The sequence below is a fragment of the Trachurus japonicus genome, chromosome 12 (assembly GCF_045865225.1).
Source record: "Trachurus japonicus isolate A0001 chromosome 12, Traja_1.0".
Lineage (NCBI taxonomy): Eukaryota > Metazoa > Chordata > Actinopteri > Carangiformes > Carangidae > Trachurus > Trachurus japonicus.
In genome coordinates, this window is record NC_140918.1 from 6598999 (window position 1) to 6625201 (window position 26203).

Below are 26203 nucleotides of genomic sequence, written 5' to 3' on the forward strand. Positions count from 1 at the left end.
TTTTCACACTACATTTATGAGCCTCCGCGCGCACCGTGAAATTCTTTGACCGGCGCAAGACAGACTCATGTTTTCATTCATCAATAATTAAAGTCAGAGGTTCAAAGATAATCACATACCGTCGTAGTTCCGACCATAAACGGCGATTCAGCGGCGTTATTCTCATGACTCACCTCGAAACCGAAAGTAAGGAAACCCGCCACCACTAATAATAACAAAATAACGATATAGACAAAACGATATATTTATCGAAAATGGAGCCATTAACAAGTCTGGGTAGCGGAGATTCATCCACATTAACGTGAGACTTTTAAATAACCAAATAGAAACTCCTCGTTGTCCCTTTAATTACAGAAAATTGTGCGATAAATTATTATTATTTTTTTTAATCGATTGACAGCCCTAAAAATTATCTTTTCTTTTTAGTTGAGGAATAATGTAAATATCAGGCCACATGATGGTACTGAATATAGCAATGGTCTTGAAAATGGTCTCATTTGGTCTTGGTGTTGTCTAGGTCTCGGGTTAGGTTGTCTTGACTACAACACTAACATACAGTAACGCAACATCTGGAATGTGTGTGTGTGTGTGTGTGTAGTGTACCATTCTTTCAATATGACAGTTTTCACTTTATCAAATCAAAGAAGTCGTTAGGTGCCAGCTTCACCAGGGGCACGGCCCAGAGCAGTAAGAGTTTCTGTTTGATGTCCATGAATGGGGCTGACCACTGTTTCAGTTGCTATGACTCACGACTGAGAGGAAGCAATTTCCTGTTCTTTAACCGGCAGAAGAGAAAAGGTTGTGGGGGGGGGGTTGAGGGGGGTGGTATTTCTAATCAAGAGAGAGCTGATGATGATTCATACACGATAGCGCTCATGACTCTCAACTGACATGGACAGAGGGAGGAGGGAGGATAAGGGGGGCGGGGGTCGGATAGCAGCGGAAAGGAAGAAGAGGAAGCATTTTAAGAGCAGTGAAGAAGAAGAATGATACACGTGTGTGTGTGTGTGTGTGCATACACCAACACACATTCTTAAATTTCAGGCAGGCCGAGGCGTTGTTTCTATAAATATCGACGTGGCATGCAAAACAAGAGCTGCTCCGCGTTGAGGTCACCCGCTGCCCCCCAAACAGCTGTTCATATTCTGCAGGAAGCGCATGAGTCTGTCTGTACATGTGGACCTGGTATTTGCCTGCAGACATGTGTGTGTGTGTGTGTGTGTTTGTGTGTGTGTGTGTGTGTGTGTGTGTGTGTGTGTGTGTGTGTGTGTGTGTTTAGTTATTGCAGGGGAGAGCTCTGCAACATCAGGCAGTTGGATCCTGGTAATAACAGTCAAATTCTTTGGGTTGTATCCAACAAAATTGCATTTAAGCCTTAAAGGGATACTTCACCCAAAATCGATAATACACCAATCGTCTACTCACCGTCATGCCAAGGAAGGGTTTGGAGAACTTTCAGAGTCATCAAAACGCTTTAGGAGTTCCAGGGGGCGTCCGGCTGGCAACGGGTTTTCATATAATGGAGTTCACTTTTGAATCGTCCAAAACACACACTATGAAACATCCAGATACCTCCATACTGCTCGTCTGTACTGACCCAAGTGTCCTGAAGCCACCACGTGAAGAAGTTGTTCGGAAACAATTAATTTGATCTCTGTTTTCAGCCTTGTTGCAGCAGTAGCACATGCACAAGATTTGCTGCGAGATGTTCATTCGTCGTTGTAAACCATTGGATGTTTGATGTAAACACGGAAGAACATCTCGCAGCAAATCTCATGCAGCCACTGGGAGCTACTGCTACAACAAGGATAAAAACAGAGATCAAATTAATTTTTTACGAACAACTTTTTCACGTGGCGGCTTCAGGACACTTGGGTCAGTACAGACGAGCAGTATGGAGGTATCTGGATGTTTCATAGTGTGTGTTTTGGACGATTCAAAAGTGAACTCTATCCACCGCCATATGAAAATCCGTTGCCAGCCGGACCCCCCCTGGAACTCCTAAAGCGTTTTGATGACTCTGAAAGTTCTCCAAACCCTTCCTTGGCATGACGGTGAGGAGACGATTGGTGAATTTATTGATTTTGGGTGAAGTGTCCCTTTAAGCCTTAATCAGCAGATGGAAAGAAATCCTCCATGAAGACATAAGTCCTTGTTCAGGGTGGGAAAGAAGGAAGACGACTCTTTCTCAGAGTCAAATAGCTGAGGGCAGCGATTCAGCTGCATCATGTGATCATCAGCCTTTTGTTTATGTTTTTTTTAATTCCGTGTGCACTTGGGTCTGTCGTCTCTCTTCCTGTGACTGGTCTCTGACACATGGGGGTTACTCCGGGCTATGGCCACATTGTTCCGCCCCGCCGCCTGCTAACTCGGACAAAGCTCGGTGTGTGTCCCAGAGAGGGTTTGGCATCCCCCCCCCCGCTCCCCCCTCCCTACCCCAAATATTTGTCCTCGCCGCTGGACGCCCACTGTCCTGAGATACAGTGAAGCGCTGCATTGAGCTTCTCTCTCTCTCTCTCTGGTGATATGGAGCTTTGGATAAAAACAAAAATTCCCAGAACATGAGACGTTTTCCACCTCTCTGCTTCATTTGTCGAGCCTGAACAACTGGAGCTTTCTGTTTGTTTGTTTGTTTGAATGTGAATTGGTAGGACACTCAACAGACTAATGATGAGTTCTGGGTGAACGTCTGTCACCTTGTTTCTGGTTCTCGCTGCAGTCGATGCCCAAAAATAACTTCAGCCTTTTGTTTGTTTACCGTAAAAAGTTCTCATACAAAGGAACCGAAACAAGCGACTGTAATTAACTTAAGGCCTTTGATGACACACACCACTAGGGGTGTGCCAAAAAATCGACTCACATAAGAATCGCAATTCTCATTTAATACGATTCAGAATCGATATAAAATGTCCCAAAATAAAAAAAAATAAATGTTTAAAACTCAATAAATGTGAAAAAGACACTTCAGTCATTCTGTCTTACAAAGCAGACTGGAGTAGATCATGAGGATCCGTTGCACACCGATAGACTGAAGCAGAAATCATTATGAATCAAATCGTTTTGAATCGAAAATCGATTTTGAATCGAATCGTAGCCCCCAAAAAATCAGAATCGAATCTAATTGTGAGATAGTAAAAGATTCCCACCCCGACACACCGCTCTGTTTGTATCTCAAGGCAAAAAGTGAGGAAAGACAGTTGGTTGAGCCTCAGCTCATCTCTCCTACTGTCCTCGCTCAGCACATTGAACCAATAAAAAAAGAAAGAAGACAAAAGCTTCCCCAGGCCTCTTGTCCCATTGTCCTCTCTCCAGCAGAACATCTGTCCCCTCCTCACCCGCTGTGGATTATAACCCCCCACCCACTATCCATCCACCCACCTCTGGCGTGACGTGTGCTTTTCTTTGTCCCAGCAGGAGCTCGGTTTCACATCGTCACCGCTGACACAATCTGAAAACTTGAAACCAAGTGTTGGAAAGTACGAAGGACATACTGTAGTTGCGAAAGCTCGAAGGCTAAAAGATTTAGATGCAATGAAATCGACACAGAAAGTTAGATTCTACTTAAAGTAAAAGGACAGGAAGGATTCACATTTCTGATTAACAAACCTGTTGCACGGCTCTTAAAGTTGTAAAAACTTGTATTTCAGAATCAATGTGTGTATCTAGATGTGTGTGGTTGTGCGTTACTGTGCTGTGAAGGCTGACTCACACCTGCATTTACATGTTTTTATCATACATTTGCCAAGTGGTTTCTTTTTCCCGTTATCTGTTCCTCCCCCCCGCCGCCTCAGTCGACCAGTGAAGCGGCTCAGAGTTTGTCTCTTGTGTTTTTAACGGTTTATTGATTTTTTTTTTTAATTTATATTTTTTTACCTTGATCATCAGAGCAGCAAACCGACCTCTGCAGAGGTGGGAGGTTTTAGTAATAAAACTAAACGGTGCTTTCACTGACCTCGTCTTAAAGTCGTTCTGCTCAGTTCACTGATCCTGATCCTGTGTGTGTGTGTGAGTGTGTGTGTGTGTGTGTGTGTGAGTGTTAAGCAACCTCAGCATTGGATCTGTGTGTGTGTGTGTGTGTTTTTGAAGTTCTTGATCTCATTATCTTGCCTCATTCTCCTTTGAAAAGAGAGATGAGATGACCGCATCAAGTCTCTGTGTGTGTTTTTGTGCTGCGTCTGCGTTCCTGAATGCTCGCGAATCATCAATCAAACATGTTCTCAGGTTTACAGGTGTGTTGTTATGTGAAACCCACATGTGTGTTTCTTTTGGAAAACTTTTGCAGCCAGCTCACAGACACAGTGTTCTACCAAAAAAATCATCATCATCATCAGCAACAGCAGCAGTTTGACCCGCCAGATATTTGTTTTTCTTGTGAAATTAACTGGTATTTGCACATTTTCTCATAGATCATAGTCTTTTTTTTGAATAAATCACTCCTTTACTTTATCACCTGTTGATGGTGAGGGAATGTTTTTACTTTCTACTGCCCCCTGTGGTGGGAATGAGAACAACAGAGAGACAGGAGATCACCTGCTTTTACTGTGGAGCTCAACTCAACACAACATAATTTGTGTTGCAGCATATTAAAATCTACAATTATACATGAGGTTGCAGGGTTTCCCAACACTATAATAGCATAATCTGCTGCTATAATCAGCTCATCCTCTTGTTCTGTGCATATTTTTCGCAACGTGCACAAACCCAGTGGTGCATTGTGCCTTTTCAGCATAAAAGCCCCTGTTTGTGTTCTGTCATTTAGAGTCTTTTATTGTGAAGGAGCAGCAGCAGCAGCAGCAGCAGTGGGACGCTCGGTTTGCTCCGACCACGGTGCAAACTAAAGACGGCGCAGAGTCGTAAAAAAACCGAGGCCGAGGCTGTTTAGTGCTGGATCAGATGCTGCATAGTTTTCCTGTGAGTCTGTTGTACTTTTGGTTCTGGTTCAGTCTGAGTCCAGGTAGACCGGCGGCCGCCACCTCTGCCAATAAAAACTACTGAATAAAGAGGTGATTAGTGGAGGTAGAAGCAGTATCACAGATTAAAATTGAGTATAAATACATACATGTATGTTCAGGGCTCCAGACTAACATTTTTTACTCAGCACAGTGAGTGACCCCCCTAACTTAAAGGGATAGTTCAACATTTTGGCAAATTGGCCCATTGCCATAATCCCTATAGTCATAGCAGTAGGTTCGTTACCTTTAATTGTCGGTGCAAGCTATTTTTAGAACTGCGGAGCAGAGCCGTGAGCTGCTCAGAGCTACGCTACGGAGGCTCATGGGATTTCTTGGTTTCCCTCATCAAACTCATCAAATTCACAATCCAACAACTCCAAAACGCTCTGGTGGACAAGTTGTGACCTGCACATTCACCACGCTATGAGATAATAACAGAACGTTACGAGACGGAGATGTTTTAGAGGTAAATACAGAGACTGCTTGCTGAAAAACTGCTCCCGACAGGAGTGTGCATCAGCGGTTTTGCATGAATTTACCTGTAAAACAACTCTGTCTCGTAACGTTCTGTTATTATCTCATAGCGTGGTGAATGTGCAGGTCACAACTTGTCCACCAGAGTGTTGTGGAGTTGTTGGATTGTGTATTTGATGAGTTTGATGAGGGAAACCAAGAAATCCCATGAGCCTCCATAGCGTAGCTCTGAGCAGCTCGTGGCTCTGCTCCACCGTTCTAAAAATAGCTTGCACCGACAATTAAAAATAACAACTCCTAAGACTTTAGGGATGATGGAAATGGGCCAGTTTGCCAAAATGTTGAACTATCCCTTTAAAAAAAAATCGCAAATTTTACTGGTTGCATGTGTGCGAGTAGATGAAAAATTTACTTGCACTTACTTGCACAAGTTAGGGGCTCCATTTAGGTCTAGTCTGGATCCCTGATGTTGATCTGATGCTCATTGAGGGAACGTCCACCCATCCAGATGTGGTTTCCTCCATCAGAAGCCCTGCCCCCCCTCTGTGTTGTGTTGAGTTGTATTGAGTTGTGGGGTTGCAGGTCACTGGGTCCTGCAGCACGGCTCAGATCAAGAGATGTGATCCAGGACTGGAGGCTGAGTGAATAATGTGCATTAGTTGAGATTAACAGGAGGTCCAGTCCTCTAAACTGCACCATAATCCCCATCACCACCAGTTGGGAACGGGTTGCAGGTCAGGACGCTGATCCTTAAACAACTGTGTGTTTGTTTTTTTCTACTGCACACACACACACACACACATGAGGCAACCGACATTATATTTAGAAACTAGCAAAGTGTCTCCCTTTTGTTCTCAGCTTGAACCTGTTTCTTCGTTTCCTGGATAATAAAGAATATTTAGTTTAGCCGTTGTATTTGTTTTCCTTCGTGTCCTCCTACAGCAGTACAGACACGACAGCGAGCGGGGGCTGCGTCCTGAAATAACAAAGCTGTGTGTGGGGCTGCAGGCAGGAGGAGCAAGGTCAGGGGTCAGAGGTTGCAGGAGCAGGCCGTCCCTTTTTAAATTTTTTTTTTTTACAGTGTTGCTCCCTCTTGGATGACAGACTCGGTCTAATTTGCATAGAGAAGAGACGGCAGGGATTCGTCTTACAACAGCTGGTCAAATTTTTTTTTTTTAGTTTTGGATGAAATCTTTTTTTCCTATTGAAAATATTTTTTACCAAAACAAATGAGAAAAGAGAATGAACGGGTCACATGATCCGTCCCTTGGCATCCTGCAGCTGTATAGTTTCCACTGGAGTGATATAATAACAGATGAAAATGCAGAGAAGAAAAAAGGAATGAATTGAAAGTTATTTTTGTGGAAGGAAAAGTGTTTAATGGATCAATTCATATTTTATTACTGTTGTTTTTTTTTTATATGTGAGCCTTTCGTCATCACTTTTATTATTATTTCAATAGAAATCCTGGTTATTCTTCTCTGTTTCCATGAGTCCAGTCCGTCTCTCTAACTCCACATTGTTTAGTCGTTGTCATATTTCACAAATTTGTGAGTTAAAAAAAAAAGAGAAAAAACTGAAGGAAGGAAACACATCCACACTTTGTAAAGCTGGACAGATGTCACTTGTTTTTTTTTTCTGCAGTGGAAGATCTTATCAAACTCATCTGGATTTTTAACAACGAGGAAACACTTTGTTATCTGAGCCCAGGGTCACATGATCACTGGAGTCTGCAAAAATGTTACATTTGTGAGTTTTTAAACTGAAACTTGAACATTTCTGAGTGTTTTTTTTATAGCTGCAGTGGCCCTGATGCACCATTACATACTTGTGATTATTACTATTATTACTAAGCAGGGCCGTTGCTAGGAATTCTGGGCCCCCTGAAAGAACACTGAAGTGGGCCCCTGCCTCTTTTTTATCATTTATTTATTATCATGCATTTTTCTGTTACTCTTTACTGTTATTATTATTTTTATTAGTTTGTGGGGAGCTACTGTTGCTCTAGCATGGACTAAACCATTCTTATAAGAAAGTAGGGGGTTATTGCTTGGAAAATAACCCGTATTTCATGAATATTACATGTTTTGTGGCTTTTTTTCTGATGCTGATGCAGCATTTTTGTATGAGTATTGCAGGGTTATAGGCAGAATAATTTAGTCAAAAAGATCAGGGTACTGGGGGTTGTTGGGGGCCGTACTGTGGGCTGTGGGCCCCTAGGACCCTTCTCCCCTATGCAGCGGCCCTGCTTATAAAATATTGTGTGTGTTATACTTCAGGACTGATCTGCTTTTTCTGTGCAACATTATGCAAACAAGAGGAGTCTGCTGTGTTGACTGACACACTTCCTCATGATGTGTGTTGTTTTCTTTGATCTAAACCCCCCTCCCCCCCTCCCCTCACCCACTCTGATTCATAATTCATCAACATGCTTTCTCGTTGTCTGTTGATTGAACCTTTTTATTTTTTTCCATTTTAGTTTCTGTCCTACCCAATATTAAAGATTCATAAACTCACAATGACTCATCATCATGCTGCTGCACATTTTAACCTTTTTAATTTCCTATTAGCTGCATGACAGAGTTTACCAGCCCCCCCCCTCCTCTGGGCAGCGTGGCCACCTAGCCCCCCCCCCCCAATCCTCCTCCTCCAAATTTAATCCCCTCCCATATAATCCCGCCTCTTCTGTCATTTCAAGCCCCCCCCTCCCTCCCTCTGTTTTTTCCGCTCCCCCTCTCTCTCTCTCTCACTGTCTTTCTCTCCCATCCCACTTATTCCACCTTACGCCTGATGGAGCATTAAAGCCTTTATGCTGTGGGCAGTCGTGGCCTCAGCCTCAGAGCAGAGCGCTGTGTGTGTGTTAGAGTGTGTGTTAGTGTGTGTGAGCTCTCTGGGATCTGTGCCTCTTCCTCCAGACATTCAGGAATAACTCTCTGCCTTCAAACTGTACAGTTTGCCTTTGTTGTGGTGTGGGAGTGGGGGGGAAGAGCAGAGCAGAGCGGGGGGGGGGGGTCGTCAGGTCAGCCGACATTGTTTCGTTCGTTTTGCTTGCTTATTCGTGCTCACACTTGCTGCGTTGGGTCAGGAGACCTGGGACATGCTGCGGTCGACGCCTCCTCCAACCTAAACCACAGCCTTTAGGATTATTATTATTATTATAATAATTATTTTATTTTTAAAGAAGACCTGAGGAGTTGGATGGACATTTACTACATTTGGACATTTGGATCATCTCACATTCCTGGCTGAGACACTGGATAAGATGGTGCCCCTGCAGAAGAGGGTAATCTTGAGTTATGTGTGTGTAGGAGTGTGTGTATTTGTGAGTGTGCGTGTGGTTCATTGTTTTGACCTTTTTCATCCTGTGAGCTCCGGTGGTAAATGAAGTGAATGCACTTTGATGACTTTGATGAATTGGCACACAGGCTCTAATGTGAGGGGTCCAGGTTTGTTGTTGTTGTTGTTATTAGAGACTAAGTTTTGGTTTTAAAAGTTGGTTCATTGTTCCAGCACTGAGACGCAGCTTCATTGTTTTGGTTTCATCTCGTCATTCTTGTCTTGAGTGGCTCGTTGATGAGTAATTTGCTCATTGAAACTGACTAACAATGAAGACTGGAAAGCCCCCCTCCTGTCCCCCCGTCCCCTAACTCACCCCCCAACACCATCAAAGCTCTCTATTGTTTTTCCTGAGTGCTTCAGTCGGAAGTCGTTTAATAAAAGAGGTGTTGAAGGTTATTTAATCACCTTTCAGACTCTGACATCATGTTCACTTCTTCATCTTCTTCCTTTTCTTCTGACATATAAAGGTATAAAGTGCTGCACCGCTGTGTGATACCTTTCAAAAGTTCTCATCACCACAACCGCTTCCTGTGTGTGTGTGTGTGTGTTCGCTATCTGAAAAATGCTTTTAGTGCAGAGATGCTTAAAGCAGACGAGGAGGAGGCGCCACCGCTGTTGCCGCCGCCAACGTCACTCGCTGCTTGATCTCTGTCAGCGTTCTAGGTGTGTGTTAAAGCGGCAATAGTGCACAGAGTTTGCACGGCGAGAAGCGAGAAGTCGAGAAAGTTTTGTCTCAACCAAAGCGTCGGAGCTGCAAGAGCTGAGAAGTGTGAAAAGACTGAGGGAGAATCCAGACATGGTGGAGGAGAGGATGGGGAACTGTTGGAGCGACACCAAGGTTGTTGTTGTTGTTGTTGTGTTTCTCTTTAACGATGCCAGCTCTGTCTGTCGTCTGTGCATTTGTCGGTATCTGCTGCGTCGTGGCCTCTCTGTGTGTGTGTGTCTGAGTGTGTGTGTGGGGTAATCGATGTCCCAGATGAAGAGAGAAAAAAAAACTATGTCTTTTCTGAACTGGCATCACCTCAGCCAAGTCGTGGCTAATTTTTTCCCCACAAGTCATCATGAGCAAATGGTGAATAATGAGTTCAGCCTGAACAGCTGTATCTGGTTATCAGTAGTGCCGGGCAGTCGACTCAACTTCTTATTTTTTTCCTTTTTCTTGTGCATGTGTGTGTGTGTTTTTTGTTTTTACTACGAAGCACAATGAGGCTGTGTGACATCTGGGAGTAAATGAGAAAAGTAAAACTGTCACCTGGCTGTGTCCCTGTGTGTGTGGGTCTCAGGTCAGACACCGACACTGTGTGAGGAGTTAAAGCAGCTAAAGAGCAGCAGAGTAGGAGGTCACAGTCTCATCTTCATCTCTCTGATCACCGACTGTGAATAAACACATCGACTGACACACATGTGCAGCCGTTTGTCCGATTACGGCGCTCGACCGGAGCCAGACGAGTGATATTTTGCCAACAAGTTAAAACGCAGAGCGGGAAAAAGCTGCAAGATGTTGTGCACTTGTAGCGTTTCTCATCCTGTTGATTTAATCTGTGAATGCTGGGTTAACTTATCAATGACAGATCCAGTGATTTAATCATCATGTCTTCTTCCTCTTCTCTCTCTCTGCAGGATCAGTTTGACAACTTGGAGAAGCATACACAGTGGGGGATCGAGTTTGTGGAGAAGTACACCAAATTCGTCAAGGAGCGATCGGAGATTGAAACCAATTATGCAAAACAAATTAGGTGAGTGAGTGCGTCTCCGACCCCGTGGTCCATATTTTCTGGGGTTTTGTCGCTGTTGTCGAGTCGAGTTGAGCGAGCGCAGCAGTAATTAGGGTGGCTGTTTTCAATCCAGATGGCTTAGATAAAGAAATACCCCCCCTCCTCCTCCTCTACAGCAGGACTTGACCTACTCAGGTGTCCTTGAAACAAGAGACTGGATCCTTACCAGCTCATTACGTGACCCTGACCCCCTGACCTCTAAAAACTAGGACAGGAATTCCCATATGGGACGGACGTAGCAGCAGCGGCTCGTTCTGATAGGAATCAAAAAGCAAAAGCAAAAAAATAAATAAAAAATAAATCACAGTTGGACTCAAGGATGTCACAATTATAGATTTTCTTAAATTATCACGATTACTACAATTATTACACATTAAAATTACAACGAGGAGTTTCGGAAAGCGAAAGTGTTTTCACACTACATTTCCCATGAGCCTCCGCTGAGCACAGTGAAATTCTTGGACCGGCACAAGACGGACGAAAGCGAAAACATTTGCCAAGAATGTTTTCATTGATCAAGAACCAAAGTCGGAGGTTGGAAGACGATCAGATGCCGTCGTAGTTCCGACCATGAACGATGCCAACTAGCGATCCGGCGGCGTTATTCCCATGACCCGCCGGGCAGCGTCCGGGAAACCAGGAAATGCTGGGCGAGTCGACCACTAAATAATAATATCAGAATAACTATAAAGACAAAACGATGTATTTATTGAAAATGGACCCATTAACAAGTGGTAACGTAGATTCATCCACATTTATTATGAGAGTCTTTTATAACCAAAAGCAAACTCCTCGGTGTCTCTTTAAATAATTTTACACCACTCTGAAAATCAAATATAGTCAAAATATGATTACATTACTAAACAAAATATTTGAAATATCTATTAATATAGCACCCAATTATTAATGTTTGAAGTATTCAAGTCTTTAATTGACATAAAATGTTTAAGTTTTTGTTTCCGTACAAACAACACTAACATTTAAATTCTTACCAATTCAGTGTTAGGTCAGGTAAATTGACATTAACATACACACGCGGATGTTGTGTTCCAACATAATCTCTTTTTTTTTTTGGAAAGTGACGGTATTTAGGAACCTTTACGATTAAATAATTGTGGCGTTTAATTTCCCGTGATTAATTGTAAACTCAAGTAATCGTGACATCCCTTAGTGGGACTGTACTGTAGCGTCTCTGCAGGGAAGCAGGAGCGTCTTCATGCGAGTGCAGCGTGAGACAAACAAGCAGAAGAGGATGTCTGTCTGCTGCCCTCCATCCTTTTTTTGTTTTGTTTAGTTTTTTTTGTCTCTCTGGTTTGTACTGTCGACCTCTGATGCTCCGTGCACGCTGCTGCTGCTGCTGCTGCTGCTGCTGCTGCTGCTGGATTCAGCTTCAGGGAAGAGGAAGTCAGGTTGTTGGGGGATGGGGGGTGGAGCTTGTGTTTCCATAGAGACTAGTAGGTATCAGCATTATCAACCCCAGGTCTGACCCAGATTTTTTTTTTTTTTTTACACTCCGCCAACCACAGAAGTGTCTGCCCCGCCCCCTGCCCCCCTCCCTCCCCTCCCTCCATCTCTCCCCTGTTTTGGTGCAGTCACTGATTTGTTTTTTTTTCCTTCTTCTTCTCGTCGGTAGCGTGAGCGCTTTAGCATCTCGACACAGTGGGAATCCACAATCCTCATCTTTAAACAGGCCTGACAATATGGCTAATGCTTTAAGTATTGACCCCCCCTCCACCCCTACCCCCCCATTCCCACAGCAACCAGCCAATACGGATCAAGCGCTCACATAGCAACAACCCAGTAACAGATCCTGCACACACACACAGACACACAGCACAGCACCCCTCCCCTCTTTTTTTTTGAGAATTAAGTCATCTTGAGATAATAGGACTAGCTGTCTGTGTTTACATGCATGCATTATCCTCAGACCGCGTGCAACCATTCATTCAATACCGCCTTTAATTTTCTTTCTATTTTTATACATCTGCATGAGGAGAAACAGAGTCCGGCTTATTAAACACAAATGGGTCATGAACAGGAAATATTAAAGTGCATTTATTCACTTTAGGCCACAAATAAAGACAAACAACGACAGTGTTTTGAACAAATATCATATAACGCAGAGTCTTTTACAGATTTGCACTTGCATTTGAGCACAAACAGACATCCCATAATCGAATTAGTCAGCATCTGTCTGCAGCATGTTTGGACAAAAGAACGGAGCGGGCACGGGGCTCAGCTCAGTCAGTCAGTCAGTCTTGCTGCAGCAGGTCGGCTTTTATTGAACCTAAAGGCTCCACAGATGGTGCGGATGTTTTCAGTCACTGTGCTTACTCAGGCCGCCCCGATGTCACACTGGCTCCGTTATCTGCTTGACACACACACACACACACACACATAGACACACACACATACGGATGTCCACATTGCTAACTTGTCAGAAGAGGCTGAAATGAGGAAATTAGGACGTGCAGGCACTGCAGGACAGATTGAGTCATAAGGTTTTTCCTGTGTTTTCGACACACTGTGCTTCTTTGTTGCCGTGCTGCTTGGCCTCGCTACCTCACGACTAATTATCCTCTGTAATCAACTTAGCTCGTGGAATCGGGTTTAATCTAACGGGCACACTCCAACTCCATCCAACCCACAGAAACTCACGGGCTGTTGGATCTAATAAACTAATGGAGTTGAGGCCTTTTGATCTGAGCTCTTCTTTTCCTCTTCATCCACGCTGTCACCGGGGAGTTTTATTTTGTTTTGTTTCGTTTTTTAACGTCTCTTCTTTCCTTCTTCTCCTTTTTGTGATAATAGAGCTTTTCTTTTCACACGCTGCCATGATGTAACAGGAAATGCACAGGTGGAACTAACTGCTGTTATTAATAATGGAAGCTTTGTATAGAGATAAACAGAGTCTGACTGACACAGTGAATAGATCTGACTCATGCACATGCATCGGTCCAGGTTATTTCCTGAACAAACTGCACTCCTTTCTTTTACTGACTTTAACTTCTATTATGTCAAAGTAGATTCAATATTTTGGGGGTTTTGGGAAGATGTTATGATAAAATTGATACATTTTATTCATAAATGTCTTTCAGGATCCAATTAAAACACTCAGAAACATATCATAGATAGTTTGTTCCACTATTAACTGACGTCTTATTGTCCAAATCATTCATTGATAAACTATCTATAGCTTTTTCACTACTTTTGCGCCACACCAAACACACACACACTGCACTAATCCACCATTAATCCCCTTCCAATGCATTGGTGTAAACATGCACAATGCTTCAGTCTAGTCATGGCAGGGCAGTGCATTAATGCCTCCTCCTCCTCCTCCTCCCTCAAATTCCAGTCTGGCATAATCCATAACACAGTGGGAATAAAGTCCAGTGAACAAAAGGGAGTGGGTGAGGGGGGGTTGAGAAAATGTCCATGGTCATATTATCAACCAGTATCATGTACAGTATGGGCATTTTTCCTCCAGTAAGTTTCCAGTACGCCATGGATTCATAGTGTGTCGGACGTAACCAAACACACACACACATAATACACAAATATACACTTAGCAATGTGTCTTTTAATCCTCTTAATTAAGAGCAACCTGTTACCAAGTCTGTTCTCTGTAACGTGACCCCGGCTGATGTTTAACATCTGACCGTGACTGTATGAATGAGTGAGAACTATAATTAGAGATGGGCCGAGAAGGATAGACTGACAGATCTGCCTAGCAACAGCGCAAACACCACCAGGGAGGAAGGAGAGGGGAGTAGAGTAGGGGGTGTGTGGGCAGAGAGAGCTGGATGGAGTGGAGACACATATTCCATGTATTTTTTATTTTATTTTTAGCATGTGCATTATTTATTTCAGCAGGAATTAGGGCTGTGTGTTTAAAACATGAACACGGCGAGACGTTGAAGTGCTTTAATCTCCTCACGTCTGCTCTTATCAGCTCTTTAACAGTAAATAACTGCAGGAATAATTACATTTATAAAGATAAATTATGACATTATATACCATTTATTTCTTATAATAAGTACAATGAGACTGGAATATTATAGTATAGTCACAGGCCTCGTCTTGTTTTTTAACTTGACAACAATGCTGTTTGATTAGACAAAGGATCCTGAACACACACATAGACACACACACACACACACATAGATCCATCAGAGCACGGTGCATGTTATTATATTTTGCTGACAGGGCGCCACTTGTCCGTCGCGCTCCTCACGAACCGAACGTGACTCGATGTTGCCGTCACACAACACAACAGTTGGCAGGTTGAGACGAGCGAATAAAGGACGATGAAAGACGACAATAAAGACAATAAAGGGTTGTTGTTTGCCCTCTCCAACACTCTGAAACACACGGCCGTGGTCCAAACAAGGGCAGCGGCTGCATAAGAAAAGCATAACTCGTTCCTGGTGACTGACTCTGCATGCACACTCCTCCTGGGGGGGGATGATGGATGATACAGTACAGTAGAGTAGTAGAAAGCACTCTGCTGGATTGAATGGCGTCTGTCCTGGATGATGCTCTTCCCCCTCCTCTTATTAAAGCCACAGTATGAAATGTCTGACCGTGCTCAACTCTTTTTTGTCCCCACAGGAATTTATCAAAGAAGTATCAGCCCAAGAAGAACTCACGAGAAGAGGAGGAGAGCAAGTGAGTCAGAGGATCCTTCCTGCTTCCTAAAAATAAACTATAAATATGGAAATCCGCTTAGCGGGCTTCCTTCCTTGTGAAGAGTTAATGAATGCGAATGCAAATGCAAATGCAATTTTGGTTTAATCATTTAATTAAGTCATTTCCACTTCCTCAGATGTCAGTATGTAGTCGTTTCCCCAATTTGCAATGATATTAAACTCAATATCTATGACTGTTGATCTTATAAAGAAGAAATTTAAATATGTTAATTGATTTTTCACAGATTTTTTGTTATTTTATACCAAATTATTCAGCAGCTTTAAGTGATACAGTATACCTCTGTAATGGATCAATACTGCCCTGCTTAATTACTTCACATTTCGTAGCCTTTTAAAACTAGATGTTTTACTCTGGTACAAGAAAAGGAACATGATGCAAGTTTCTAATACAGTTAATTAAAGTGTGTAGACCCAAAGAATCTGGAGTAAATCTCACTTTTGGGTCCCCAGGGTGCTGTTGGTAATTAAGACAACACTCACCTGTAGTTTTTAAAGAAAAGATTAAACAAATGAGAATAAACTTGTGAAAAAGCAAATGATTCATAATGCCAAACCTCTGACACCTCCTCTCCTTCATCTCCACAGATACACCTTCTGTCGAGCCTTCCTGACGACACTCAACGAGTTAAACGACTACGCTGGCCAACACGAGGTCATCGCGGAGAACTTAACGTCTCAGATCATCACCGAGCTCTCGCGCTACCTGCAGGAGATCAAGACCGAGAGGAAATCGGTGAGACATCCTTCTTATTCACCAACGTTGTCGCTGCTCTGTGTGTTTTTTTTCTCCCTTTCTTAAAGGCATAGTTCAACATTTTGACAAATCAATCAAATTGGCCCATTGCCATAATCCCTATAGTCATAGCAGTAGGTTCGTTACCTTAAATTGTCGGTGCAAGCTATTTTTAGAATGGTGGAGCAGAGCCGCGAGCTGCTCAGAGCTATGCTACGGAGGCTAATGGGATTTCTTGGTTTCCCTCATCAAACTCATCAAATACACAATCCAACAACTCCAAAACGCTCTGGTGGACAAGTTGTGACCTGCACATTCACCACGCTATGAGATAATAACAGAACGTTACCAGACAGAGTTGTTTTAGAGGTAAATGCAGAGACTGCTTGCCGAAAAACTGCCCTTAATGGGAACGCGCATCAGCGGTTTTGCATGAATTTACCTGTAAAACAACTCTGTCTGGTAACGTTCTGTTATTATCTCATAGCGTGGTGAATGTGCAGGTCACAACTTGTCCACCAGAGTGTTTTGGAGTTGTTGGATTGTGTATTTTATGAGTTTGATGAAGAAAACCAAGAAATCCCACTAGCCTCCATATAGCGTAGCTCTGAGCAGCTTGCGGCTCTGCTCCGCCGTTCTAAAAACAGCTTGCACCGACAATTAAAGGTAACGAACCTACTGCTATGACTACAGGGATTATGGCAATGGGCCAATTTGCCCAAATGTTGAACTATCCCTTTAAGCCGTGGTGTGTTGGAGACCTCTCTATACTGTATAAACATTTCAGTTTAAACAACAGCACATGGGTTCTGTAAAGGAAAAACAGACACGCTGCCCCGCGAGAACTTGAGTAACCCATTTCCTCCACATTGCTCTCTTCTCCTCCACGATCTGAGGTCATAGCTGAGTAAATATAGATCCAGAACACGACCGACTGCCTCCTTTTTATGGAACAAAGTCGCCGTCGCTGCCGTCGTCTCTCTCATCTATTATTACAGCCTTATTTCTCTTTTTATGCACTAAATAATTGCCGCACACTGTTCTTAAACACTGAAGTCACCGACTTTTAGCCCTGCACCAGAATAAAGTGAATTTGGGAAGAAGCAGCAGCGGCGGCGGTGATGGTGGTGGACCTGCAGAGCATGATTAATAGATAGCAGTGTGGTGCCCAATGAAATCCTATAGAGTCTGTGAAAGAGCCGAGAGAAAAGCTTCCCAGCTGGAAAAAAAGGACTTTGTGAAAAATCTGTCACGGAAGTCCAGCTGAGGGAACTGGAGTGGAAAACCCTGAAAAAAAAAAATACAAAAAAACCAGAGGGCACAGAGTCAGAGGCACTGTGACTTCTTCTTCTATTTTTATTTTTATTTTTTGACAGTACTTATTCAAATGCACAGCTGGTGACATCATGTTGTTAATACAGGAAGCCCTGGGTCTCATTATCAGCGATCACTTTTGATTTTAGTTCAGTTTTAGTTGCTGTAAACACGAGAGAGAGGGAGAAAAAGGGGGATTTCCAACACGTCCAAAGGGGATTCAGGCCTGTTTCTGCTCTCTTTGGCTCAGCGTTACACTGGCTTGGTTTGACAGCAGTGTGTGTGTGTGTGTGTGTGTGTGTGTGTGTGAGTCCAGATTTGGCTCTCGTCATAGAGGGTCACAGGACCTGCCCCCCGAGGCTGCAGGATGTCACTCTGACACCTCCCTTCCTCCTCACTCCTCTGCACTTCTATACCGCCGGTTTCTCAGCATCTTTTCTTCTCTGGCAGCTGATGTGGTGAATAACTCGTCATGTGTCTCGACCAGAGGAGCCCACAACAGTGTCTCTTCAGTTTGACAGCGTATAAGTGTGTGTTGAAAGGGGGGGTCCCAAAACTTGCAGTATATTTTGTGAACAGACGATTCTTTCATCTGCACCAATACACTACTCACAAAACGTTAGGGATGTTTGGCTTTTGGATTAGATTTCAGAAAGCATCTAAAATGCACTATAACCTTTACAGCTGAACTTAATTTAAACTTTTGAATGCACATGTCCAATTGTTCAATGTTTAAGTCCTTATTGAATAACATGCTGTTCTCTAAAACAAAACAAAAATCACAAGCACCGTCTGATTTAGTGGTTCAATTGTCACTTTAAACAATGTTTAAATATTTAATTTGTATACAGTCCTCTTCCTCACAATGTTCAAATTTTGACATCATGAGACCAAGACAACACTTTGATCAAATTGATCAAGTTATTGCATTGACATTGAGATTTCTGTTGTGCTACTACAGCCACCACTGTTGTTAGCTTTTGTTTGAGATAAAGACAGTACTATTGCATCCTTCTACTTAAAAGGCTTTCATGATAGAGTATCACTGTAGCATGAACTTTTTAAGGGGATATTCTTGTCAAATATCCCTAACTTTTTGCATGAGTAGTGTATAGTTTGTCAGTCGCATTCAGACCAGTGTGTCGGAGTGAAGCTTTTGTTGTTGTAGCTCTTTGAAAACGACTCTAATCAAAATAGAAGCAGATCCGCTGGAGAAAGTGTCGGTGATATCCTGAGAGGAGTCAGGCCTCACCAGCTTCCCGTCAAGTCTTTTCCTCTGGTTTCACTCGCATGAATTTTTAAGCACCACTTAGTGTTTTCTCTCTCCCGTCGTTTCTTTTTTTTTTTTTTCTTTCTTTTTCAAATTCATGTCCATGTTTTGGGACGCAGCAGCTCTGCAGGCTGGTGAACCCAGACGGTCGGATTAGATACGAGGGAGCGGTCAGGAGGGGGCTGTACAGAGCTTATTGGACAGGTAAAAAATAAAAGAAAAGCCAGGAGGGAGAACAAAATAATAAAACCTCATTAGTTTCCCCTCTGTGTGTGTGTGTGGACTGGAGAGGCTTGTAACTCTCCCTGTGCTGCTGTTTCCCTGAGTGAACCTCTCACTAAGCTCAGCTTGGGGTGGCACAGGAGGTGAGGCCAAGAATGTTGTCTTAAAGGATTTCATTTCAGAGCAGACATATTTGCTTTTACTGAAGTTTTTATTTTTTATTTTTAGGAGGGAGGCTCGTTGATTTAATGTGTTAGTTACACAAACACTTGTTATTCATCATTCAGATTTAGATACAGTGTCCTCCTCCTGCATGGCCTCACCGAGATCAAGGGCAAACCACAACCTCTTCTTCTTCCAAACGCTGTCAGCCAAATGTTTTACAGAGTAACAGTAAACTTCAGGAAATTAAAATGCATCAATCATCAACATCATTTTTTATTTTTTATTCATTAGACCTCCCAGTGTTGCAGCCAAACCAGCACCACGACCTGTTGTAACGTTAAAATGCTGCTGAAGCTGCAGTCAGTCAGAAACCAGCAGTAGAACACATGTGCACATTCACATTCACATGTAACTTGTAAGGAGAAGAGCTGCAGTGAAGATATTCAAAGTGGCATGAGCAGAAAATGTTGTGGAGGCCGTCGGGCGTGCAGTGATTTGATGATGATAATGAGGAAGTGATGCTTAAATTGGTCGTAGCCTCTGGGATGGCACGTGGGGATGACTTAACTCTCAAGTATTGTGCAAACAAAGTTCACTGAAGCGTTGGTAGAGAAAGTTGTGTCCTTCTAAATTTATGGTAACTTAATTTTACAGTGTCGTGCAAAAGTTTGGGCACAAATTTCTGTTAATGTGAACAGAAAGGGCTTGGAGCAAAGGTTTGGGCCCCCTGCATAGTTAATACCTAGTAGCCCTTATGAGACAGAGTTGTTTTCAAGGCAAACAAAGAGACTGCTTGTTGGAAAACTGCCCCCGACGGGAACACGCATCGGCGGTTTTGCATGAATTTACCTCTAAAACAACTCCATGGCTAACGTTCTGTTGTTATCTCATAGCGTGGTGAATGTGCAGGTCACAACTTGTCCACCAGAGTGTTTTGGAGTTGTTGGATTGTGTATTTGATGAGTTTGAAACCAAGAAATCCCATGAGCCTCCGTAGCGTAGCAGCTTGTGGCTCTGCTCCGCCGTTCTAAAAATAGCTTGCACCGACAATTAAAGGTAACAAACCTATTCCTAAAACTATAGGGATTATGGCAATGGGCCAATTTGCCAAAATGTTGAACTCTCCCTGTAAACATCTCAAATCATTAGTGGGACCATGTTCTTGTTGTCCACATGCAGACCAGTGCCCCTGCAGATGGAGAAACCACCTCTCTGACCGTGCGCTGCTTGTTTTATGCTGAACAGGTAGCGGCGAGGAGCACGCAGGGTTAATACGGGATGAGGAGTCTAAGCCTCACCGGACTGTGATTGTGCTGAGGAATCATAATAAGCTGTTCAGTCAGCAGCAGCAGCACACCCGGCCTGATAAAGACCCTTAAACACTCCCACGACACTCCAACACTTCCTCGTAACATTTATAAATGTCTCAATAATGTAATGGCTGCTTGTTCTGCGTGTGCTCTTTTGTATCCGCTCGCCGCCTCCGCCTCCGTCCTCGTCCCCTGTCACAGCACATAATTATATCTTTTGGCGTCCGGGTGCAGTTGTATCAGTTTTATCCTGCTGCGACGTGCGTGACAAGTTCAACCAGCTCGGAGAAAAAAAAGAAAAAAATGGAAAAAGACAAATCATCTCATTCAGCCAAGGCCGCAGGAAAGTAAAGTACACATCGCATTTACCGAAAACATAGTCAGCTGAAAGCCGTAATGCGCTATAAAACATCTCTAGGTGGTTTTTGGCAGAAGATCCTCCTCACCTCATTTATCTGTGAGAGGCAGAGAAGGAGAGAGAGAGAGAGAGAGAGAAGTGGCCTCACTTCACCTCCTCTTCTTCCTCCTGCTGCTGAGTGGAAAGACAAATAGGAAGCTGAGAGGCCGAATTGATCGGTGGATGTTCCCGTAGTCGCCGAATACATTTGGTCGTTTGGTCTGAAAGAAACCTCTGCAGGATCATCGGGCCTGTAAACATCAGACCGACGTCTCAGTAGCCGTGTTTACAATATGGACACAAATAATCTGAATGAAATAGGAATAAATGCTGATCAGAATAAAACTGCATCATGTAAACACATCGACTGGTAACCCCCCTTTAATTTACAGGCCGCTACTTACGTCATAATGTCTAGAAATAGCCTAAAAAATAATGGTAATGTTGAGAAATATAGCTAAGAAGTAACAGTCAATTGCAAAGACTTGAAAAATTCTGGTCTCAAAGCATGAAAAGCATGTGTTATTGTTTGCCTTTATGAAAACATGACATTATTATGAAATTAACCGTTATTTCTAGGCTATTTCTTGACATTACTACACAATTAGTTGTTATTTCTTGACATTATCACGTAATTATCACGTAATTAGTGGCCTGTAATTTAAAGGGTTACTGAAAATTGTAATCCGAACAGGCTCATCCGGAAAGAAATTTCTTCATCCAATCAAGTGTCGGTCGATTTTCGGACCAAGATCCATGTAAACGGTTAATCTGATCAAAGTAGTCTACTAGTACTGCACAAAATTAACCGTTGCTGTTGTGTGAGGGTCCTGCTGTAGTCGACCCCCCCCTCGCATAGATCGCAAGAGACATATAAACTGCTGTGGCTGCAGCTTAATTAAAGAGAAAACCAGAAACAACAGTAACGTTGCAGCACATAATATAGGCACCAACGAGAGAGAAGGCGAGCCAAGGAAAAGCTGCTTCTACTGTTTTCAACAAATTTGACCGACAAAACTTCACTGCACGACACAGTGAATTGACTCTGATTGATTGCTTGATGCACGTACATGCACATTTTAACCGGATCACTTTAATTCACGTCCATGTAAACAGTTGCAAGTTGGAATTTCCGATCTAAATGATAATAAATAAAAACTGCAGATGGAAACGTGGCCGGTGTGAGTTTCATTAGGTCTAATCAGTCTCCCTCCTGTGTGTGTGTGTGTGACTTGTGGCTGTTACTGTGGATTATATGTGTGTTGACAGCAGCTGTGCAGGACTTTCAGGTGCACATTCCTATGAACCAAATCACGTCAGTGAGTGACAGCTCGGTCATGTGCACCTGTTCGCACAAGTGAACTTTAAAGTTTAAAGATATTTCCCATGCCGGAGTTTTTGTTCCTCAGTCGGTGGGAGAAGAAGTTTGTGTTCTTTGTTTTGCTGAAAGCCTGTTGTGTGTTTCTGCGTTTTTTGCGGAGCGGCACTGTGTTCCCACCTCGGCTCGGTCTGATAGGAGCAGAGCTACAACACTGGAGAGGCAGATAAGGCAGAAACAGATACTGTTGTAACAGCAGCAGCAGCTGGAGATACGGTGACACAATAACAAGAAGGAGGAGAGCCTGAAGGAGCATGAGGAACATGAGTCTTTGTTGTTTTCTGTTGTAGAAATAGAGCAAATAGTTTTCAGTAACAGGCTGTGAACATGATTATCTCTGTTAAAGTTGGACATTTTAACATGGGAGTCTTTGGAGAGTGACTCCAGACTCAAGTGGCCATTAAAGGAACTGCAGCCTCAGTGGTCGCCGCATGTGCAGGACCACAGGAAGCTTATTGAAGAATTTACTTTGTCTTTGAGGACGTAGTCACAGCACATTCACAGACTGGGCTGCTGCTTCCCTTTATTAAAGAGGAACTATGCAGGATTTCTAGCTTAACTATTCTACATGTTTTACTTTATTTAAACAGCTTTGGAGTAATTGTGATGGTTAAATCAATGACTTCCACCTAGCGTCTCTTGGCTGAAAACACACCCTTGTTGACACAAACGTGCCCCATAACCTGTAATCTCTTGTTTATCATCGTACATGATATATAACGTTATCCACCGCTCCATGGATTGATTTCTCACCGGCTTTGTTGAAAACAAATGCACATAGAGAGGAGGGTTTGAAAAACAGAGGTAAAGCAACCAGACTTGCATAGTTCCCCTTTAAAATTGGACATTTTAACATGGGATTTAATGGAGATCTGCATCTAGACTCTAGTAGTAGTCACAGCACATTCACAGACTGGGCTGCTGCTTCCATTTATTAAAGGGATAGTTCAACATTTTGGCAAATTGGCCCATTGCCATGCCATAATTGCTATAGTCACAGCAGTAGGTTCGTTACCTTTATTTGTTGGTGCAAGCTATTTTTAGAACGGCGGATTTCTTGGTTTCCCTCATCAAACTCATCAAATACACAATCCAACAACTCCAAAACGCTCTGGTGGACAAGTTGTGACCTGCACATTCACCACGCTATGAGATAATAACAGAACGTTACCAGAAAGTATGCAAAACCGCTGATGCATATTCTAGTCAGGTGCAGTTTTTCAGCAAGCAGTCTCTGTATTTACCTCTAAAACAACTCAAACTATAGGGATTATGGCAATGGGCCAATTTGCCAAAATGAAATGAACTATCCCTTTAAGTAAATGTTGCATCTGCTGTGTCTGGTCTAATATATTTGGATGGATAATGATGATTTCACAGCCACCGCTTTTAAAAGACAGAATTTGTTGTTGGCATGTTAAATCCTCTCTCTCTCTCTCTGGCTCTCTGTCTGTCACACACGGTGGTAACTGAGAGTGGCGGCTTCAGGTCAGCGACCTGTTGGAGCCGCCCAGATGTCCCTGACAGCGCCGGCAGCAGCAGCCGTCACATGCAGAGAGAGGGACGAGTGTGGAAGAAAGAGAAGAGTGAGGGGTGCCGTCTGCTCTACTTTTTCTTGTGCATTTCTGCAAAAAAAAAAAAACACCCTGTGAATTTAAACACAGCCGGACCGAACGCTGCAGCACATCTGCAGCAGCGTTCATTATCCACCTCCATCCCTGACGTCTGATTGGCCGAGTGAAGTGAATGAAACGAGGCGCATGTGTCTGTTGTTTGCTTTCCTTCCTCCTCCATCCTCCTTCCAGCAGGATTGTTTGGGGAAGAGTGTCAGTGTAGTTTGTTCGTCTTCATAGCGACGGGAAGGTTTTTGTTGATGCAGGCGGTTTGATATGTTGGATTTTTTTTTTCTTTTTTTCTTTTTTCAGAAATGTTGTTATGGAGACAAATATTTGGCTGAAAGTAGGCCTATGCCTCACACTAACAATGACGTCACCACCGCCCGGGCTGTGCTGCGAAGCCTCCGCGGCATCTTCGCTGCATCTTATCAACGCTGACTGAGACATTTTTAGAGTTCAGATCATCGCTCACATCACATCGAGCAGGAATCTGAAGGTCAAGGTCTCAGAGACAGTTTTTTAAAACAATGAAACACATGATACACTCGAGGACTTCACTGTCCTGGCTCCACGCACACACACACACACACACACACACACACACACACAATGTCCCATTTTCTGTTTGAGCCTCAAATACTTCCTCTGAAACTGCGGAGCGCTTCCTCATTTCGTGCAGCTTCCCGTGAAACTTGGGGAAATGAGAAGTGCGAGAAGCTTGAGGTGAACCAGAGCGCCACTCTCACTAACTGCTCTCATGTCCACTCGTATTCAGGTGGGATTAACCTTTCACGCCCTCTTTTGCATCGAGTCTTAATTTCACATCTCTTGTTTGTGTTTGTGTGTAAATGTGTGTAATTGTGTGTGTGTGTGTGAGAGTTAACACAAAGAGCACTGAGGACTTCCTTGTGCTGTCCAAGTGCTGAAATTCCAGAGAAGTACAAGCTGCAGCTTTCTGTTCTTTATAAGCGGCTGAATGGCGACAGCATCGATATTCAGCTCAGTCGCCGGCTTCCGCAGGCGCCGTAACCAGGGGCAACCTCCCATTGATGGTCGAGCAAAGCCCCTGTAGCGTTTTTTTCCTTATTTTTTTAATTTGATCTCCATTATTTGTTTCGTTTTGTTTAAATAGCAGATTAACGTGACAGCAGGAGCAACCGGATAGGAATCACAAATTTCGTATCATTTTTTTTTAAAGATTCGATTTAATCGCAAACTAATTGAAAAACAGATCTGGATTTCCACTTTGCCCGGGGATTTTTTGGCTGACACACACACACACACACACACACACACACACACACACATATAGACACACACACACACACACACACACACACACACACACACACACACACACACACACACACACACACACACAGAGCTCTGCCTCCAGGCCAAGTCCTGTGCTCTCCTGGTGGAGCGCGACCGACCGTCCAAGTGAGGCCCGTTTATAAAAACACACAGTCTGTGAGTTTAGATTAGCGCTGCCACCTCGCCTCGGCCACTCTGCCACATTTGGGTTTTCCCAGAATCCACTGCCCCCCCCCCCCATCCCCTATATTACAATACCTGCCTCCTTTTTTTTTTGATTTTTGACTTTTTTAGCAACAAAGTTACAGTTAACTACCAACTGACAAGACAAAATCTAAGTCAATACCCCGCAAGGTGGCAAAGTAAAAATGAAATGAACATTAAGCACATTGCACAATGACAGGATAAACAGGGTTCCTATGCAAGTATGGAAAAGTATGGAAAATGGAAATTATTGTGTGGAAATATATATTTAACTTAATATTTATATGGGTTTGGTCTTATCTGAAGTTATTTGGGTTAATTTTTGTATGCTTGTTTTTTTAATGGACCTTGAGTCTAATAATAAAATCTATCTATCAATCTATCGATCTATCGTACTATCGTACTATCGTACTATCTATTGTACCTATAGCTACAATCTCCTGGAAATTATTTGGTTATATAATGGCATACACATTCAGAATAATGAAAACAGATGAATAATTGCATGATTTTTTCTATATAATGCACAACTATTTACTTATATATCACAAATTATTAGAATTTTTTTACCAATAAGTCTAGAAATTAGGGTCTGGAAAAAGTATGGAATTTGGAAATTTCAAATGTGTAGGAACCCTGATAGATGCAATAATGGTAGATATAGAGATCAAGTCAAGTCAAGCTCCAAAACAGGGAAATTAGTCAACCTTTCCATATAAATTAAAAATGGCTGCCTTATTTAATTGAAAGTCTTACTTCTTTTCTGCATCCAATAAGTTCTTATCTCGAGGGGCACACAGCTATTTATTTCACAAAGGCACATTTTAATTGGAAGGGGGGTGCGGGCGTCTGATTTCCACTTTATCACGAGAATTTCTGTACGTTTCTAAGCAGAATTAGTCTAAAAAAAAAAAAGAAAAAAAAAAGAATTAGTCTCAAGATTGAAAGTAGGAAAGTTCCCTATAGTAAACAGCCTCCTTTTATACTTTAATGTTCATTAAAAGTGTCTCTCACATATTTACATTGAA

At 42.9% G+C, this 26203-nt stretch overlaps 1 protein-coding gene across 33 annotated transcripts in view; it reads left to right on the top strand.

Annotated features, from left to right (window-relative positions):
- fnbp1b (formin binding protein 1b) overlaps window positions 1-26203 on the top strand; it is a 77312-nt gene that overhangs the window by 12811 nt on the left and 38298 nt on the right. For 26 of the 33 annotated variants that reach the window (XM_085792841.1, XM_085792826.1, XM_085792830.1 and 23 more), the window contains exons 2-4: window positions 10386-10501; window positions 15155-15211; window positions 15838-15985. In XM_085792841.1, coding sequence (XP_085648967.1) covers window positions 10386-10501; window positions 15155-15211; window positions 15838-15985 — 321 coding nt within the window. Of the gene's footprint in view, window positions 1-8199; window positions 8710-9340; window positions 9604-10385; window positions 10502-15154; window positions 15212-15837; window positions 15986-26203 lie in introns of those variants that run through there. The other 7 variants (XM_085792827.1, XM_085792825.1, XM_085792822.1 and 4 more) reach the window with 7 other exon arrangements.